This window comes from Cydia amplana, chromosome 15 (assembly GCF_948474715.1).
Source record: "Cydia amplana chromosome 15, ilCydAmpl1.1, whole genome shotgun sequence".
NCBI lineage: Eukaryota > Metazoa > Arthropoda > Insecta > Lepidoptera > Tortricidae > Cydia > Cydia amplana.
In genome coordinates this window covers 11,392,630-11,411,814 of record NC_086083.1, presented here as the reverse complement: position 1 = coordinate 11,411,814, position 19,185 = coordinate 11,392,630, and the positions used below count along the sequence as shown (strand labels likewise).

At 37.7% G+C, this 19,185-nt stretch overlaps 1 protein-coding gene across 1 annotated transcript in view; it reads left to right on the top strand.

Moving 5' to 3' along the window:
- LOC134654589 (transient receptor potential protein) overlaps positions 1 to 13,784 on the top strand; it is a 68,761-nt gene extending 54,977 nt beyond the window's left edge. Inside the window, exons 8-21 of the mRNA XM_063510058.1 lie at positions 252 to 350; positions 772 to 907; positions 2,022 to 2,174; positions 2,586 to 2,731; positions 3,100 to 3,340; positions 3,629 to 3,752; positions 4,109 to 4,304; positions 4,653 to 4,817; positions 5,289 to 5,511; positions 6,581 to 6,746; positions 6,993 to 7,153; positions 7,688 to 7,870; positions 12,741 to 12,842; positions 13,184 to 13,784. Coding sequence (XP_063366128.1) covers positions 252 to 350; positions 772 to 907; positions 2,022 to 2,174; positions 2,586 to 2,731; positions 3,100 to 3,340; positions 3,629 to 3,752; positions 4,109 to 4,304; positions 4,653 to 4,817; positions 5,289 to 5,511; positions 6,581 to 6,746; positions 6,993 to 7,153; positions 7,688 to 7,870; positions 12,741 to 12,842; positions 13,184 to 13,683 — 2,595 coding nt within the window. The 3' untranslated portion in view covers positions 13,684 to 13,784. The remainder of the gene's footprint in view (positions 1 to 251; positions 351 to 771; positions 908 to 2,021; positions 2,175 to 2,585; positions 2,732 to 3,099; positions 3,341 to 3,628; positions 3,753 to 4,108; positions 4,305 to 4,652; positions 4,818 to 5,288; positions 5,512 to 6,580; positions 6,747 to 6,992; positions 7,154 to 7,687; positions 7,871 to 12,740; positions 12,843 to 13,183) is intronic.
- The last annotated feature ends 5,401 nt before the right edge of the window (positions 13,785 to 19,185 follow it).

Here is a 19,185-nt window from a genome sequence, read left to right as displayed (position 1 = left end):
TTATTTATTTAAAATATGGGGTATTTGTGTTGGTGTCTTCTGGAAGCCCTGTGTCTTCTAAAAATTCATTTGTAATGGTTTTGAAAAAAATAAAATTCAAAAACATGATATCCGCGGTCACGAGCACGCACATCCATCTTGCTCACAGCTTTACGTTCAGTGAGAATGAAAGAACACGAACCTAGTGGGCCTTAAGAATTTCGCACCATTTACCAGTACCTATTATATTAATAGTGGTTATATTATTCCAGTTCGTCGCTCATCCAAATGTCCAACAGTTGCTTGGGGCGATTTGGTACGATGGCCTGCCAGGATTCAAGCGGAAAAACATCGTAGGCCAAGCTGTGCAGGTACACAACACACATACCTACCATAACAGAAACACTCCCTCAGTGGACCTTATATCAAAACTTCCGTGAGACACACACATATTAAATATATTAAAAACAGGTCCACACACCACACGCCATTTCCCACACACACACACACGCACACACACACACACACGCGCGCGCGCGCACGCGCACACACACACACACACACACACACACACGCACACGCACACGCACACGCACACCGGTCCGTCACCGTTAACGCAAGCTCCTCGGTACGGAGTGAAACATGTCGAGCGTTTTCGACTTAAAATACGTGAGTGACCCGTTTTTAATATTACGTATTAAATATATTTTTGGACTTTATATCGTTGCAATAAGGTTTATAGCCAGTTAACAATGTCGAGGATCGTACATAAGTATCCGTCTTTTTTTACAGGTCGCGAAATTGGGTGCCATGTTTCCCATATATTGCACAATATACATGCTGGCGCCAAACTCGGAGTACGGATTATTTATGAAGAAACCTTTTGTCAAGTTCATCTGCCACAGTTCCTCTTACATGTTGTTTCTAAGTAAGTAATCGTATATTTTTATATATTAAAGATAATAATCAAGATCTGACGTCTCTCAAGTGTTTCCGTTGAGTTTTGATACAATTACACACAAAATTTACAAAACTCAAATTAAAAACGAAACTTTCTTTAAAAGAAAATTTCAAGTTTGATTTGACGAATGCTCTTACTAACGAGCAAAGTTTTTGACGTGATAACGTCTTATAAATCGATGAACACCGATGCACGAAAAAGTGTCACGTTGTGGACAGATCTCCATGGTAACGCTGTGGACAGATCTCCATGGTAACGCTGTGGACAGATCTCCATGGTAACGTATAAAAGTATGCAATTTTTCATCAACGTTTTCTTATAACGTTATCACGCAAAATTATTTTCGGTGCTCGGTAAATACTCGACACGGTACTCTACTGAAAAGCTCTCCATTATATCACGATTGTATAAAATACAATTTTTTTAATAAATTAAAAATTAATATAACATGAAAATCTGTGAATATTGACCTAGAATAGACTGGCTAACTGGCTTAAATCATTGCAAATGATCTCTATAACCACTTTCAAAGAATAGGTCGAATTTCAAATCATATGATTAAAATTCATAAATTTAATTGTTAGATGTTTTCCCTACCAAAGGTTTATTACCGTACAGTACACAAAAGTGATTATAATATGCACAAAAATATTAAATTTTTTTTGCACCTGAGTTGATTCGGAGAGGAGGTACGAACCATACTGAGAGTACAGTAGACTTGGCCAGAAGGTGCCTTAAGCCCTTAAGAGATTGCATATTATAGTTTATAGTTGAGAAAATTCGACCCTTGCCGCCGTGGCCCGATCTGCCGACCTGCCGGCCTAGCCAAGGTTACAATCGCTATCGCTTTGACAACGAAACGCTTTGTGTCTCTCTATCACTCTTTCATATTTAGTGCGACAGTGATAGTTGCGTTTCTATCGCTAGGGAGCGTAACCGATTGGCATGTTGGCTACGCGGCCTGTCTAGGCATCTGGCTGCGAATGCAAAGGACGCTAGGGCGATCATTCGTATATGACGAGTATTTCGGTTCACAAAACTGTGGATAGCCAGCTTATTCACTACGAATAATCTTCGACAGTGCTCCTCTCCCTCGCATCGCAACGCGCCGAGTTCTTGGTCCTGGAGTGGTCTGGCATCAGCTGGCTGCAGGAGCTGGTGGAATACTGGAAGGAGCACGAGCGAGGGGCCCTGCCTGGCCTCATCGAGTTTACTGTCATCATTTATATAGCTAGTGAGTTGAACTTACCTTCAGTTCACGGGTGATCACAATAGTCGCCATCGAAAACCGAGAACTTAAAAAAAATGTAAATAAAAGAGCCAGCTCGGAACGTCGTGATATTTTTTCTATGCATCATCCTGACTTATGTTCATCATCATCATAACTCTTGAGCTTTGCTCTTGTCCAAATTTGTTTATAAAAATTCCGAAATGTAGGTACCCAATCCCTCTTAAATCAATAATCGTTGCTACCCGTACTGATGAATGACTTTGTTAGTGGCGACTCGGACAGCGAGTTAACCATCATTAATTCATTATCAACACCATCAACGTGCTCTATTCTTCAATAATAACCTGGACTGCCGTCTGAAAAACATTCAACAATCTTCTAGCATGAATGCATACTGTATTTTTTTTGTTGCAGGTTTAATATGGGCCGAATTAAGATCTCTATGGACTGGTGGCATTATGGAGTACATCAGCGATCTGTGGAACATAGTCGACTTCATTACCAACATGTTCTACATCGCTTGGATTAGTTTGCGGGTCTCCTCTTGGTATATCGTTCAGGTATTCATCAAATTGAAAAACATTAAACATTTCAATCAAACCCACCAAATTAGAAAACACTTCTATAAATCTTATTTTAATTTAGCTAAACAAATATCAAATAGGTACCATACAACACGCATTTACAGTGTTTGTTGATGTGAATTTCCTGTTCACGTATACGCAACATTTTAAATAGTTATAGATATAGATAGCTGTATTCGGTCCTCTACCTAAATCTTCAATCCCGGCACCATTAAAATTTGAAAATGAAAGCAGTAAGTTACTCGTAGGATTATTTTAAAGATTTTATTTAACTTGTCTTTGACATTGTACCTATCATCCTGGCTCTGAATCCCATTTTGTTCATGTTCACAATATGCTAACAGAGAGACTACAAAAACGGCCTAGACCCCTGGTACCCCCGCGAGCGCTGGGACTCCTTTGACCCCATGCTGCTCTCCGAAGGCGCCTTCGCCGCCGGCATGATCTTCTCCTACCTCAAGCTGGTCCACATCTTCTCCATCAACCCTCATCTTGGTCCGCTTCAAGTGTCACTGGGAAGAATGATTCTGGACATCATCAAGTTCTTCTTCGTTTATATGTTGGTGCTATTTGCTTTTGGGTGCGGTACGTGTCGTCACTATATCTTTATTTTGACTGTTTCTATTTAGTAATGCATCCATATCTACTTAATTGGTCACAAATACCTTTCTTATATATTTTTTTATTTGCAATAACCATATTGTGGTTCCAGTTACAATAGTGGCGACTATACTCTGGCAAGCCAACTTTGTTAGAATAAAAATATTCAAATTTTGTATGGGAGATCGATTCTGCGCGTCTACATTTTTCAAATTTGCCGCCTTTTTCTACTGACAAAGCTGGTTTGCCAGACTATAATATTGATATTCACAGGTCTCAATCAACTGATGTGGTACTACGCCGAGCTGGAGAAGAACAAATGCTACCACACCCCCAACGGCGTAGCGGACTTCGATAACCAAGAACGGGCCTGTACTATATGGAGACGATACGCTAAGTAAGGCTTCTGATTAAACAACATAAACTAATCTCGGACACTAAATAATAAAATTACTATCAACCAACAGTAGGTATATTCATAAAAATCTCAATAATGGTTTTACCTATACTCAATTAGTTTCATTACCTATTTAAAATAATTTAGTGTCTCCAATATACGTAGGCGTGCTGCAAGGTAAGGAACTTGGACCAATATATTCGTTATTTTACGCACCTAACTCCATCATATCTTAATTAATATCGAGTTCACATACAGTTTATATCATCCAACGCACATTTTCTTGCTTTCTGCAAGCGCCTTAAAAATCAATGAAACCTAGATGGATCTTTTTAAACAGTTCCTGTTATTTTCAGTCTATTCGAAACTTCCCAGTCCCTCTTCTGGGCGTCCTTCGGCCTCGTGGACCTGACCACCTTCGAGCTGACCGGCATCAAGAGCTTCACCCGCTTCTGGGCGCTGCTGACCTTCGGCTCGTACTCCGTGATCAACATCATTGTGCTGCTGAACATGCTCATCGCCATGATGTCTAACTCTTATCAGATCATCTCTGTGAGTTTATTTATAGTGGCTTTGAATTTTTACTTCATTACGAAAATTCTCGTAGGATATAATTTTCCACGATATTTCTGTTAAGTACCTCTACCTCTACTTCTTAATTTTTCTGTTTACTATCAAAGATGCGTTTCATGCGTAAGGACATTCACCATGTACGAGTTTAACTCGTATTTGTTTGGTGTTTCTCTTTAACAATGATTTTTCAGTCTTTGCTTTAGCGACTTTAATCAAGCGTTTGTCTTCTTCTATGATTTTGGAGACGTACTTAGACTTACACTTTGCTATATTTGATGCTGTCTCAATGATGTATATAAGAAATTTTCATTGAAATATTGTTTTTAGGAACGATCAGATGTGGAATGGAAATTTGCACGCAGCAACCTCTGGATGTCGTACTTCGAGGACGGTGACACGGTCCCGCCTCCATTTAACATAATTCCCACCCCCAAGCACTTCTCCGGTTGGATCAAAAACTGTTGTGACAATAAAAACATGGGGTCTATTATTGTGAGTTGACTTTTCAATTCAATTCAATTCAATTTATTTATTTAAAAGACAACAATGGCCCATAATGGTTAGTAACAATTAAGATTAAAAACTAAGTGTTAGTGGAACAAAAAATGAAAGCGATTTACAACATACACATACACAGACAGCAATAACTTAATCTATCACCTAGTAGCGGTTATGACACACTCAAAATGCCGCATTATAGGTGAGTCGTATCGGCCCGCTACAGTAGTCAGGATGGGGTTGGAGCTGGCACGCCCTCTGCAGAGCAACGAGGCAACTCTCTTTCGTATTACGCCATAGTAGTCATCCTTGCGACTACTATGTCGCGTGTGTGATGTGTGCGTGCGTGTTTTACCTTTTGAATTTTTTAGTTTTTTTTTTTATATCCGACATTTTTTTTTAGTCTTTAGACGTTTGTGTAAATCTTTTTTACTCTTTATGTCTAATCTAAACCCAAACCATCAGAATAAATCCCGCGAGAAAGCGCGCCAACAGCACGAATCCGTCATGCGAGTCCTCGTGCGTCGCTACGTGACCGCCGAACAGCGCGCGCGCGACGAGACTGGCGTCACCGAGGACGACGTCATGGAGATCCGCCAGGACATCTCCACGCTGCGGTACGAGCTCATCGACATCCTGGCCAACAACGGCATGAAGACGCCCAGGATTACCATGCAGGACGCCACCGGTAAAGGTTGTTCAGATATTTTGTTATTTAAGACTGGATTCTTCACAAGTATCTGGAGTTGGTCAAAACTATTTTCACGTTTGTAGTTTTCTTCTGTTTGTGAGACTAGGTATCTTGAAGTTGTACCTCAGATACCTTTTCTTCTGTCCTTTTCTTGTATAAGAGAGACTCTCGTTTTGAAATATCTTTAGAATTGAAATCCACTTCTGTTTGCAAAACGCGAAAGGGGAACATATTGTTCAGAAATGTTATCCTTCAAAAGTCTTGCAATGATGGCTTATTTTATTTGGACGTTTCAAGTAGGTATCCTTTTAAGAGAGACCCTGTGAATTCAGACGCCTTTTAAGTAAATATATACTTTTTTGTTATTCTTGTGTCCGGGTATAGATAGTCCAAGCTGTGTATTCTTTTTTTATTAATTACGCGAGGACAAGTGAGTCGAATGAAATGTGTAAAGAATACATAAGTAGATGAGACCGGATCCGACAGATACGAGCTCATCGACATCCTGCACAACAACGGCATGAAGAGGCTTAGAATCACCATGGAAGATTCCATGCAGGTTGCAAGGGTATTTTGTAATTTAACAGTGGTCTTCGCAAGTCCTTGGTGTTGATAGACACGACTGACGTTTGCATGTTGTTTTTATTTTCTTCTGTGTGATATTTCTTGGTTCTTTGAGATGCCTTTGGAGTTGAAAACCACTTCAGTTTGTAGGATGTAAATGGTGGTTACTGAGATATTTTACAGTTCAGAGTTGAACATTGACAGTCCTTGAGGTTTGAAACCACGACTTTTTGTATCCTTTTCACTGATTTGTACAAGAGTGGCCCTTTATTGTTTTTCGACGTCTTAGAATATGAATCCACTTCTGTTTGCACATTTCTTGGTCTTTTTTTTTCCTGGTTGGAAATATAGTTCAGACTGTGTGTTCTAAGTTGCGCATACGGATGGTTTGAGCGAATGACTCAAATTGTGGTAGCATGTTCTTGTATACAATATTAGTTTTTTCTATTTTAACAAAAGAAGAAGAAAATACTAAAGTTCATGGGGACCTTTTCTTTTGCAGTGGCTGGTAAGAAAGGGAAAGTCATGGAGCGGCGAATACTCAAAGATTTCCAAATCGGTATAGTGGAAGGCATCATCAAGGACGTGCTGTCAGCCAAGGACAGTAAGCCTAAAGATGTGTTCAGCCAAATCGCTAAAGCCATTGGAAGGAAAGGCAGCACTGACAGGTGAGTGTCTTGTTATTTTTAGTGTAGATACGGGCTTGATAATCCAAAACAGTAACTTCGACCATTAAAAAGCTGTGTCTTGGTGACTGATGTTCATTGATTATTGAAATGTTGACGTAATATGCACCAATAATACACTGTTATCAATTTATTACATGTTTTTAGACTTAGGTATATGACTGCTTTTCGTGTTACCATGCGCGCAATAGCCATTCATACTGTATGTTTGTTTTGTTTTTTTAACAGCAAGAAGCGCGACTGGAACGCCCTAGTGCGCACCAACACGGGCAAGCGCGATCCTATCGGTACAACCGAAGAGGCCATGACTCGTCGCAGCCGCCAGTCCCTGCGCTTACACATCCTCGACAACGTGCAGGCCAGGACCATGGATCCAGAGAAGCTGCTGGGTAAAAAACTATGTGACATCTTCTCTCGACTAACTTTATCCAATTGCAGTCTAAAGTAGCCCAGGCAATGCAATCCTAAGAATTAGCACAGGCAAAAACCACGTTTTATTAGGATACTTAGTTTACTCATTTTATTAGGATATTTAGTTTACTCATGATCACTCATTACTCATGATGTTCACTCAAGAATAACTGTAGGTATTTACTCGATTGGAAATGGTAAATCTCACAAAATATAGGTGAAAGTTGGCGCTGGTTTCTTATAAGAATTTAGCCGGGTAAATAGCAAATTTAAAACATTTAACGTTATTAAGTTTAGTATAAGTACATTTCGCGTCATTTTTTCAAGTTAATATTTATTTATTTAGATTAACTGGTACATATTGAACGCTCAACCTGTGACGACTTAATTATGTTGTTGTAATAACCTAAATGGCACTGTGGCAATTTCACTAAAGCCACTGCCACAACAAACACCCCTCTTCTGAATATTACGTCTCCTTATTGTTTACAACCTTCCACCTCCTCTTTCAGAATTCAACCCGAAGCTATCAGACGTGACGCCGACAACGCGCGTAGCGTACGCCAAGTTCATGAGGAACAAGATCAAGGCCGACTTCACCGCGAGGAACGAAGGACGCGAGTCCGAGACAGACGGAGACGGTTTGGCAGACGAGGTGTTCGAATCGCCGAAGAAAGATCCGGTGCGGCGAAGCGGTGAGTGACATTCGTAGATCTATAAACAAGGGGGTCTTCACAGCGAGAAAAAGATGCCACGAGCCCGAAGGAGACGAAAGATTGGTAAATGAGGTGTTCGAGCATACGAAGAAGGTGCGCCAAAGCGCTGAATTGCGTCTGTGAGTCTATAATCAAGGGGAACTTCACGTTCGCCGTTGTTTAAAGATGTAATAGGAACAGTAAGATTAATCTGAGAATACACTGGAACATCTGAAGGATCAAAAATGCATGCTTGGAGGATTGCGACAGTTTAAAGTCTTGCTCTAACTTCGCTAAGTATTCATAGCGTTAATACGCCGAACAAATGTAATGATTAGGTACCTTTGTTGTATGTTTTAACTAGCTGTTGCCCGCGACTTCGTACGCGTGGATTTGTATATTGGTGGTTATACATTCTACATTAGCTTTAGAACATTATGCAGCAAAAGATAGCAGTAGGGTCTGTTAATCATTTGTTAATTATTATACACAATCTGGCTACGAAGTTTCAAGCCCCTAACTGAATAAAATTGTTCTCGATATAATCCCTCTCCACCCCCAGCATATTTTCAAGTCCACTATTTAGTAAAACCTACTACCTAACTACCTATATATTTACGAAGTTTGAAAAAAATTTGAACTCTCTACCAACTTTCAACCCCTTCTTAAACCTTTTAGGGGATGAAATTTTAAAAAAGCTGAAATTACTTTTCATGTATTCTAATAATATGCCTCTATACAACGATTCAAGTCCCGCACTCAAATAAATGATTAACCCCATACAAATTGTCAACCCCTTTTTTACCAACTTGAGGGATGAATTTTCAAAAATGCCGAAATTACTTTTCTTGTATTCTAATAATATGCCTTTATACAAAGATTCAAGTCCCGCACACAAAAAAATTTTTGATCTCCAACAAACTTTCAACCCCTATTTAACCCTTTCAAGGGATGAATTTTTAATAACGCTGAATTCACTTTTCTTGTATTCTTATAATATGCCCTTATACAACGATTAAAGTCCCTCACTTAAAAAAATATTTGATGTGCATACAAACTTTCAACCCCTTTTTCACCACCTTGGGGGATGAATTTTCAAAAACGCTGAAATTAGTTTTCTTCTCTTTTATTATAACACCTTTTAACGAAGTTTCAAGTTCCTAGCTTACTATAAAATTTGAACCCCAAGACAAACTTTCATCCCCTTTTTAACCCCCTTAGGGGTTGAATTTCCTAAAACGTCGCAATTACTTTTTTTTGTAATCAGCTATTATGCTTTTCTAAGAAGTTTTAAAGCATTTGTAATGGATTCAAACTTTCAACCCCTTTTTAACCCTGTTAGGGGATGAATTTTCAAAAACGCTGAAATTACTTTTCCTGTCTTATAATAATATCCCCATATACAAAGTTTCAAGTCCCGCGCTCGAAATTTGTTTTAATTTCCATACAAACTTTCAACCCCTTTTTCACCACCTTAGGGGATGAATTTTCAAAAACGCTGAAATCAGTTTTCTTGTATTTTAATAATATATCTTTTTACGAACTTTCAAATTCTTAGCTCAAAATAAAACTTGTACCCCATACAACCTTTCATCCCCTTTTTAACCCCCTTAGGGGTTGAATTTTTCAAAATCGCTTCTTATCTCTTATACACTTTATAAATGCAACCTACTGTCTAAATTTCAACTTTCTAGCACTTGTAGTTTCGGCTGTGCGTTGATGAATCAGTCAGTCAGTCAGGACACTTGCATTTATATATATACTAGCTGTTGCCCGCGACTTCGTACGCGTGGATTTGTATATTGGTGGTTAAATATTCTACATTAGCTTAGAACATTATGCAGCAAAAGATCGCAGTAGGACGGTTAATCATTTGTTAATTATTAATATTACAACGCATGATACTTGTTTTTCACAACCTACGAAGCTTCAAGCCCCTAACTGAATAAAATTGTTCTCGATATAATCCCTCTCAACCAGAAGATTTTCATGTCCTCTATTTAATAAAACCTACTACTTAACTACCTATTTACGAAGTTTGAAGTTCCTAGCTTTAAATAAAATTTGAACCCTATACAAACTTTCAACCCCTTTTTAACCATTATAGGGGATGAATTTTTAAAAACGCTGAAATTACTTTTCTTGTATTTTAATAATATGCCCATATACAAAGTTTACAACGATTCAAGTCCCACACTCAAATGAATGTTTGACCTCCATACAAATCTTCAACCCCTTTTTCACCACCATGGGGATGAATTATCAAAAACTCTGAAATTAGTTTTCTTCTCTTTTGATGAAATACCTTTTTACGAAGTTTCAAGTTTATTTGCAACTTTACAAACTTTCAACCCCCTTTCGACCCTTTAAGAGATGAATTTTAAAAACGCTGAATTTACTTTTCTCGTATTTTAATAAAATGCCATTTTACAAAGATTCAAGCCCCGCACTCACAAAAATGTTTGATCTCCATACAAACTTTTTACCCTTTTTCACCACTTTGAGAGATGAATTTTCAAAAACGCTAAAATAAGTTGTCTTCTCTTTTAATAAAATACCTTTTTAAGAAGTCTCGAGTTCCTAGCTTAAAATAAAATGTGAACCCCATAAAAACTTTCAACCCCTTTTTAACCCTTTTAAGGGATGTACTTTTAAAAACGCTGAAATTACTTTTCTTGTATTCTAATAAATACCTCTGTACAAAAATTCAAGCCCCGCACTTACAAAAATATCTGATCTCCATACAAACTTTCAACCCCTTTTTCACCACCTTCAGATATGAATTTTCAAAAACGCTGAAATTAGTTTTTTTCAGTTTTAATTTAATACCTTTTTACGAAGTTTCAAGTTCCTAGCTTAAAATAAGATTTGAAACCCGTACAAACTTTCAACCCCTTTTTAACCCTGTAAGGGGATGAATTTTACAAAACGCTAAAACTACTTTTCCTGTCTTCTAATAATATCCCCAAATCCAAAGATTCAAGTCCCGCGCTCGAAAAAATGTTTGATATCAATACAAACTTTCAACCCCTTTTTCACCACCTTACAGGATGAATTTTCAAAAACGCTGAAATTAGTTTTCTTGTATTTTAATTTAATAACTTTTTACAAAGTTTCAAGTTCCTAGCTTAAAATAAAATTTGAACGCTATACGAACTTCAACCCCTTTTTAACCCTATTAGGGGATGAATTTTAAAAAACGCTGAAATTACTTTTCTTTTCTTCTAATAATATCCCCAAATCCAAAGATTCAAGTCCCGCGCTCGAAAAAATGTTTGATATCAATACAAACTTTCAACCCCTTTTTCACCACCTTACAGGATGAATTTTCAAAAACGCTGAAATTAGTTTTCTTGTATTTTAATTTAATACCTTTTTACGAAGTTTCAAGTTCCTAGCTTAAAATAAAATTTGAAACCCGTACAAATTTTCAACCCCTTTTTAACCCTGTTAGGGGATGAATTTTACAAAACGCTGAAATTACTTTTCCTGTCTTCTAATAATATCCCCAAATACAAAGACTCAAGTCCCGCGCTCGAAAAAATATTTGATATCCATACAAATTTTCAACCCCTTTTTCACCACCTTAGGGGATGAATTTTCAAAAACGCTGAAATTAATTTTCTGGTATTTTAATTTAATAACTTTTTACAAAGTTTCAAGTTCCTAGCTTAAAATAAAATTTGAACCCTGTACGAACTTTCAACCCATTTTTAACCCTATTAGGGGATGAATTTTACAAAACGCTGAAATTACTTTTCTTGTCTTCTAATAATATCCCCAAATGCAAAGATTCAAGTCCCGCGCTCGAAAAAATATTTGATATCCATACAAACTTTCAACCCCTTTTTCACCACCTTAAGGGATGAATTTTCAAAAACGCTGAAATTAGTTTTCTTGCATATTGAAAATATATCTTTTTACGAAGTTTCAAGTTCTTAGCTTAAAATAAAATTTGAACCTTATACGAATTTTCAACCCTTTTTTAACCCTGTTAGGGGATGAATTTTACAAAACGCTGAAATTACTTTTCCTGTCTTCTAATAATATCGCCAAATGCAAAGATTCAAGTCCCGCGCTCGAAAAAATATTTGATCTCCATACAAACTTTCAACCCCTTTTTCACCACCTTGGGGGATGAATTTTCAAAAACGATGAAATTAGTTTTCTTGTATTTTAATTTAATACCTTTCTGCAAAGTTTCAAGTTCCTAGATCAAAATAAAATTTGCACCCCAAGACGAACTTTCATCCCCTTTTTAACCCCCTTAGGGGTTGAATTTCCAAAAACGTTGCAATTACTTTTTTTTGTAACCGGCTATTATGCCTTTCTAATAAGTTTCAAAGCATTTGTAATGTATTCAAACTTTCAACCCCTTTTTAACCCTGTTAGGGGATGAATTTTCAAAAACGCTGAAATTACTTTTCCAGTCTTATAATAATATCCCCATATGCAAAGTTTCAAGTCCCACACTCACAAAAATATTTGATCACCATACAAACTTTTAACCCCTTTTTCACCACCTTGGGGGATGAATTTTCAAAAACGCTGAAATTAGTTTTCTTGTTTTTTAATATAATACATTTTTACAAAGTTTCAAATTCTTAGCTTAAAATAAAACTTGTTCCCCATACAACCTTTCATCCCCTTTTTAACCCCCTTAGGGGTTGAATTTTTCAAAATCGCTTCTTATCTCTTGTACACTTTATAAATGCAACCTAGTGTGCAAATTTCAACTTTCTATCTTTTGTAGTTTCGGCTCTGCGTTGATGAATCAGTCAGTCAGTCAGTCAGTCAGTCAGTCAGTCAGTCAGGACACTTGCATTTATATATATAGATAGATAGATAACAACATATTTAATTTTTTCAGCTCGATCATTCCGAAGCAGTCCGATTCCAGAGTTATCAGATGACGAAGTATTAAAAGACAACGAAATGAAAGTAGCAGCCGACATTGAGACCGAAACCAAAGGTACTTCATCAAGTTAGTATCATGTTCAATATCAAATACAATTGTATAAACAGATGATAATAACAACAAAGTTATTAACATTTCATATGTGTGTGGTAAAAATCGTACCCTCGGTTGTGCTAATTTTTCTGCTCTGTAAAGAAAACGATAAAATTGTACAAAGATGAATAAAAATTTGCTTCAGGATCCTTATCATATACAGACAAGAGCTTGAAAGCTAAGCGTAGGTACTAAGTATGATAGGTATCAAATTAAGATAATAGTGCTCTTAAAAGGTTTCCATGGCCCTACTATGTTTTTTACATAATATCGTTAAGCATCTTTTAATTTATCCAATACAGAATCGGAAGGCGGCTCTGAACAACCGAGATCTCTCAAATCGTCCCCTCAAGAGCCTCCGGAAGCCTGCACTCCAGACTTCGATCCTGCCAGCAACAAGCCACTGCCATCGCCAGCGCAGCCTGATGCTAAGAAAGACCATGTTATCCAAATAGACGAGCCAGAATCACCGTCTAAAAGCCTCTTCATCACTAAAGAAGAGAATAAGGCTCTAGAGAAACCTATCACACCAACGCCGAGCGAGCGCTCACAAGAGCAAATTCTATCCGCTGCGACCCTCGAGAGTCAACATCAAGATGGAACATCCAGGGTAACACCTACCCCTGAACCACAAGTCAGTTCGGTCTCTGAGACAGCCAAAGAAAAATCTAGGTCTTCCTTAACAAGCCCTAGGTCTTCCAAAGTCAGTCCTTCACTAACGCCGTCTCCGTCGCCTTCCATGCTGAAAACTGACAAAGGAAAATCGAAGATCACGGGCAAAGTAGTGTCTGGTTGGCTTTAGTTCTTAGGTTATTACTAGTGACGTATTAGTGAGAAATGCCTTATTGACATAGCAATAATTAGATTTAAGCTTAGGAAATATTGTGTGTACCTAATGCACTCGAATCGAATTTAGATTAGACTTGCAAGTGCAATTATTTATTTTTGTATATTGCGGTATTTTACATGAAATCTATAAAATCGCCAAGTCTGTTTCAATATATCAATTATATTAGGTAGGTTTGTAAAGGTGTGCCTTACTGTTTATTTCGGCTGAGCTACTGACTAAATAAATAGTACTTTCATCTATCCCGATCAATTAAAAGAATTATTTTTTGTTATTTATAAAAGGTAAGTCTACTACTACCGACAATATCAATAAAACATATCTTATGATTGTTAATAATTCTACAAAATAAAATATATAACTACTTATTGCTAGTTCTTCTAGTTCTGTACTACGCTCCAAAACTCAAATAGCGGACGTAGCTGAAACAGCCGCCAAGCTGAAGTGGGACTGGGCGGGACACGTTAGCCATATGCCGGAGGATTTGTGGGCCAAAATAACAACCAATTCAACCCACATCCCACATCAAACCCGGGGTCGCGGCAAACCTCGACGGCGTTGGCGGGATGACCTCGACGCCTTTGAGTGTAAGGCCTGAGTGGACGCTCGAAGCGGAGCGTTCGGCGGGGCGTGCAGCGTGGCGTCGGGCTCACAAGTGATGTGAGCAGCGTGCACTAAGGCCGTTCCTATATGCTTGCATTTGTTTAACATGCACGCCGCACGCCCCGCCCCGCTGCACGCCCAACTCGAGCGTCCACTCAGGCCTTACACTGACAGGGACTGGTGGGAGACGGGTCAAGACCGGGATACGTGGAAAGGGAGGAGGGAGGCCTTTGCCCAGCAGTGGGACACTCTAGGCTCATATAAATAAATAAATTGCTAGTTCAGCTGCAATATACGCTCCTAATGTTACCATTAAAAGTTAAAGAAAGAAGGTCATTGTGATAAGGAAAAGACGTGAGTTAATAAGGCAAAGGGCACTCTTATGTACTATGGGTATGATGTCCGTTTAATGACCCCAATTTAATCAAATGTATTGACTATTTTATAAATTTTAATAAATAGACCAAAAAAATTTAAAATTTAATCAAATTGGTTTAAGTAATACTTTTTTAAATATAGGCAAGGTTTATTGGTCTTTCCTGTGAACATCAAAAAATAAGCATAGTTTTTTGGTTTTCATACCTTATAGACGTGTTCAAACCTTTTACTTCTTAAAAGTCTTGAAACATGTACCCAAACCGTTACCTTTTTTAATGTCTACAGGAAAGACGCCAGTTTTCCCGAACGTTTTTGACCCAAGTATATAAAGTTCCTGAAAATGCAGCCAAGAAAAATGTGAATGTAATAGGAAGTCAATTTTGTCGTACTTACCTCTATAATATCTATTTTTAACAAAATATTGGATATCAAACTCGTTTTATGGGGTAAAAAAATCGCAGGGTCTGTGCGAGTGTATCTTCTTAATTTTATTGTAAGAATACCCAAAAAAAGGCCTTACGTTTGTGATTTTTTTTTATATTTAATGTAGTAAGTATTATATATGTGGATACCAGGGATGTTGCGAACATCCGCATTCGCATCCGCAACCGCGGAACTTCCGCATTATTTTCAACATCCGCATCCGCATCCGCATCCGCATAAAATCGATGCGGATTTAATGCGGATGCGGATGTGGAACAGTTTGGTACAGGAACGTCTTAGCATCGGCGGAAGTGCTAGACTGCTAGGTAATTTAGTAATTAGCCAAAAAAACCTATTAGAAATTAGCAGTCAAGCGTGAGTGGGACTTATTGTACGGAACCCTTGGAACGCGAGTCCGACTCGCACTTGGCCGGTTTTTTGAAATAAAAATTACTAAAATGTAATATTTGACGTTTTTTATGTACCTATCTTGACATCCGCATCCGCATCCGCATCCGCGGATGTGAGCCTCGAAAAATCCGCATCCGCATCCGCGTCCGCGGATGTCAAAAAATCGGCATCCGCAACATCCCTGGTGGATACAGTCGACATCTAAGACATGTTTACACTTATACACCTTTCTCCTAGATTATAATAAGGCGAAAAATGTAAAAGTATTTAATTTTTAACAAGCAGAAACGTCTGCGATCGATGCTATAATTTGCTAGTAATTTTTCCACTTTTAAATTTATTCTAAGCTCAATGTAAAAGTATTTGACGTCGACTGTACGACAAACATTTATTCTGCCACAAAGCAAAACTACTTTTATTAGGAATACAGACATTATGTGTCTATTTATTTTAAAATTGAAACAGAGATACAATGTTTATATTTTATCGAGTTTGTTAACATAGTAAGTATGTAATAAGAGTACCTAACTCTTAAGTGAATGAAATAAATAAAACATTTGTTTTTTGCAACCGGCATGTTTCAATTTATTTGATTCCCAGTAAAATACACCTGTTTTCCGCCTTTATTGACCTTTGTAAAGAAAAAAAACCTTTTTAAGTTAAAATTTACTTTTAATTAAAATATAATTTTCTTAATCGGAATAGTTATTGTCTAAATAGGTATTAATATTTACAAAGGCAAAAGTTTCCTCGTTTTTGTGGATAACGTAACTCACGTAAAGTAAAAGTCAATTCTTTATCCGTCTGTCTGAACTGTTTTAAGCAAAACTGTTTAATATGAAAAGTTCGAAATAATGTAGGTGTATTCGGGTCCGACTTTATTAAAAATCTAATTTATTTTAGTTCCGAAAACCCTTCCCGGCCTAGCCAAGGTGACATTCGCTATCGCTACGATAAGGAAACGCTTTGTGTCTCTCTATAACTCTTCCATATTAGTTCGACAGTGACAGTTGCGTTTCGATCGCTACGAAGCGTAAGCGATTGGCATGTTGGCTACGCGGCCTGGCACCTCTATCTACAACAGGAGTCTATACCCAAGTAACACACTAAGTATGGGATTGACAGATGGTGTTAATAAATTCGATATTCTACCTTATAATAATCATGATAAAGTATCGATTGAAGAAAGTATGATGAATTGTAATTATAATAGGTATTATTAGTCTTACGCAGTTATTTCATCACCTGCTCCCGTCTGTGAACGAGACAACAACACTATATATGTACGTATACAACCATGTGCAGCTCGCATTCAGGAGGTCGATTCTAATTTACCAAATTGTTAAGGCTAGGAACTAGTTTTGATACGACCCTGACAATCATCTTGGTGATTGGCGCGCATCTCACGCACGACCTTCACTTCTTTTCGCATGGACCAATCAGCGTGAGCGATCTTCAAGGCCGTAACCGTTGTTAAATATGTATCGGGCCCCAGCTCGCATTCCGGAGCGGCGTGCGGATGCGCATTCAAGACCGCCTTATGGTATTTTGCTTATGGTCTACCATAATTATATGGATTAAAATACACGTCAGTCACAAACTAAGGTTACCAACTTAAATACAAGTACCTAGGTACAGTTTGTAGACCAGTGGCGAAGTTGACGAAATATAAAGTTAGCCGATTTTGTTCAAGAAAACTTGTTCGAGAAATCGGCTCACGTTATTTTTTGACAACCTTACTTATATGATGGGGCAGACTAACTAAAATATATTACAACATAATAATTGATAACATTTTTATTCAAATCCGTATTACAATGTGGTACAAAATTCAGTTTCCAATTTTTATTTCTAGGATCAACCCTCCTCCCCTTTTCAGCAGCGATCGATAAGTATATAAAAAATACATAATTATCTTATACGTCAAATTATTAACTCTACAGAAAACTAACAAGCACGGAATTTATAAATAAGAAGAAACAACATAGCAAATAGTTCAAGACTCAAGAACAACGTTTAACCCTCGTTTGGTTTGTACCCTCACATTGACGGTAATACATAGGTACACATACAGACATATTTAATACTTATTTAAAGATAGCGTTATGTGTATTTTCATCTGTTTCAGTTAGGATGGCGCACTACAATGCCATGTTTTGTGGTGACTGAAGATTCAACTGCCAGTTATTTTTAGACACTATTTTTATTTTTAAATCCGTATAAAACTATAAAGAGTAGGTTATTTGATTGTGACGACAAATGCTAGTGTTTCATATAAATTCCATAGTAGGAAAATCGTTTTGACAGTTCGAAACTGATTTGACTAGTACTCAAATACCCTATTAGCTTTTGACAACCTAACCTAACCCAACCAATATGTATTGTATAATTTGGGTTAATCAACTTTTTCTTGTCACACGTTTCTATGGTTACGGTCTCCTGAGTCACTCTTAAAATTTTAGGTTTTTCGTATTTAAATTTAAATTTATTTATTTTCCTTTAAATACAATTTTAACATTACAACATGTTGTTCGTAAGAGTAGGAAACGATTCCTCCGTACTAGTAAAAACATGAACCAAACTTGCATTTTATGGTAGTTATAAGACCTTTCCATAATGGGACATGAGCATGTTAGTAGAACATAGTACAGCAGTTTTTCTAACAATCTATGCTACTATTGTCTCCTCGCTGATGGGACAGAATAACAACAAGAAATAGTTGATTGACACCAAAATACCTATAACAAAATAACCTGAGTTGCCTGCATAATGTACGAAACCGTACAGTACGTACATTAAGCTCTCTAATTACAAGCATCAATTTGTCTTAAACTTTACATATCTAATACAATTTTATATTAAACGGTCAATCAAATAACAATTTTATGGATATGTAAGTATGTCTGAATTAAATAAATGAATTGAATTGAATAATCTTGGTACCTTTAGGTACAACTTATTTATATCTGTTACGTCAAGTTACGTCAATAACGATGTGAAACGGACACCGAAACCATATCGCCATTGAATAACGAACTAAGGCCGACAAGAGGGTCTAACAGACATTCACATTAGTCATGAATTTGACGCTCTGAAACTACGCACTCTGCTCGCGCCATTTGTTATCCGCGTATTCGATGCCGATTCGGTAAGTGTAAAGCCTGAGTGGACGCTCGGAGCGGAGCGTTCGGCGGGGCGGGGCGGGCGTGCAGCGTGGCGTCGGGCTCACATGTGATTTAAGCAGCGTGCACAAAGGCCGCTCCTATACGTTTGCATTTGTTTAACATGCACGCCGCACGCCCCGCCCCGCTGAACGCCCAACTCGAGCGTCCACTCAGGCCTTACACTGACGCGGTGCTTTTTCACATCTTTCAACAGGATGACATCACTTCTCCGAGTACCTACTCCCCTGGTACATAAGTATACCTATATTGGGACGAGCGCAATGCGTTGCGAGAAATATCTATGTTATTTGAGTTATTTCTCGCAACGCATTGCGCTCGTATCAAAAACAGATTTTCAAAGTTCAAATGTCGCTTCACACGATCTTTATTACTCATCTCATCGGGAAGGAAACAGTGTGATCCTCATTGTCCCTAATTAAAAGTCAAAAGCATTTATTGCAAACATATTACATAATAT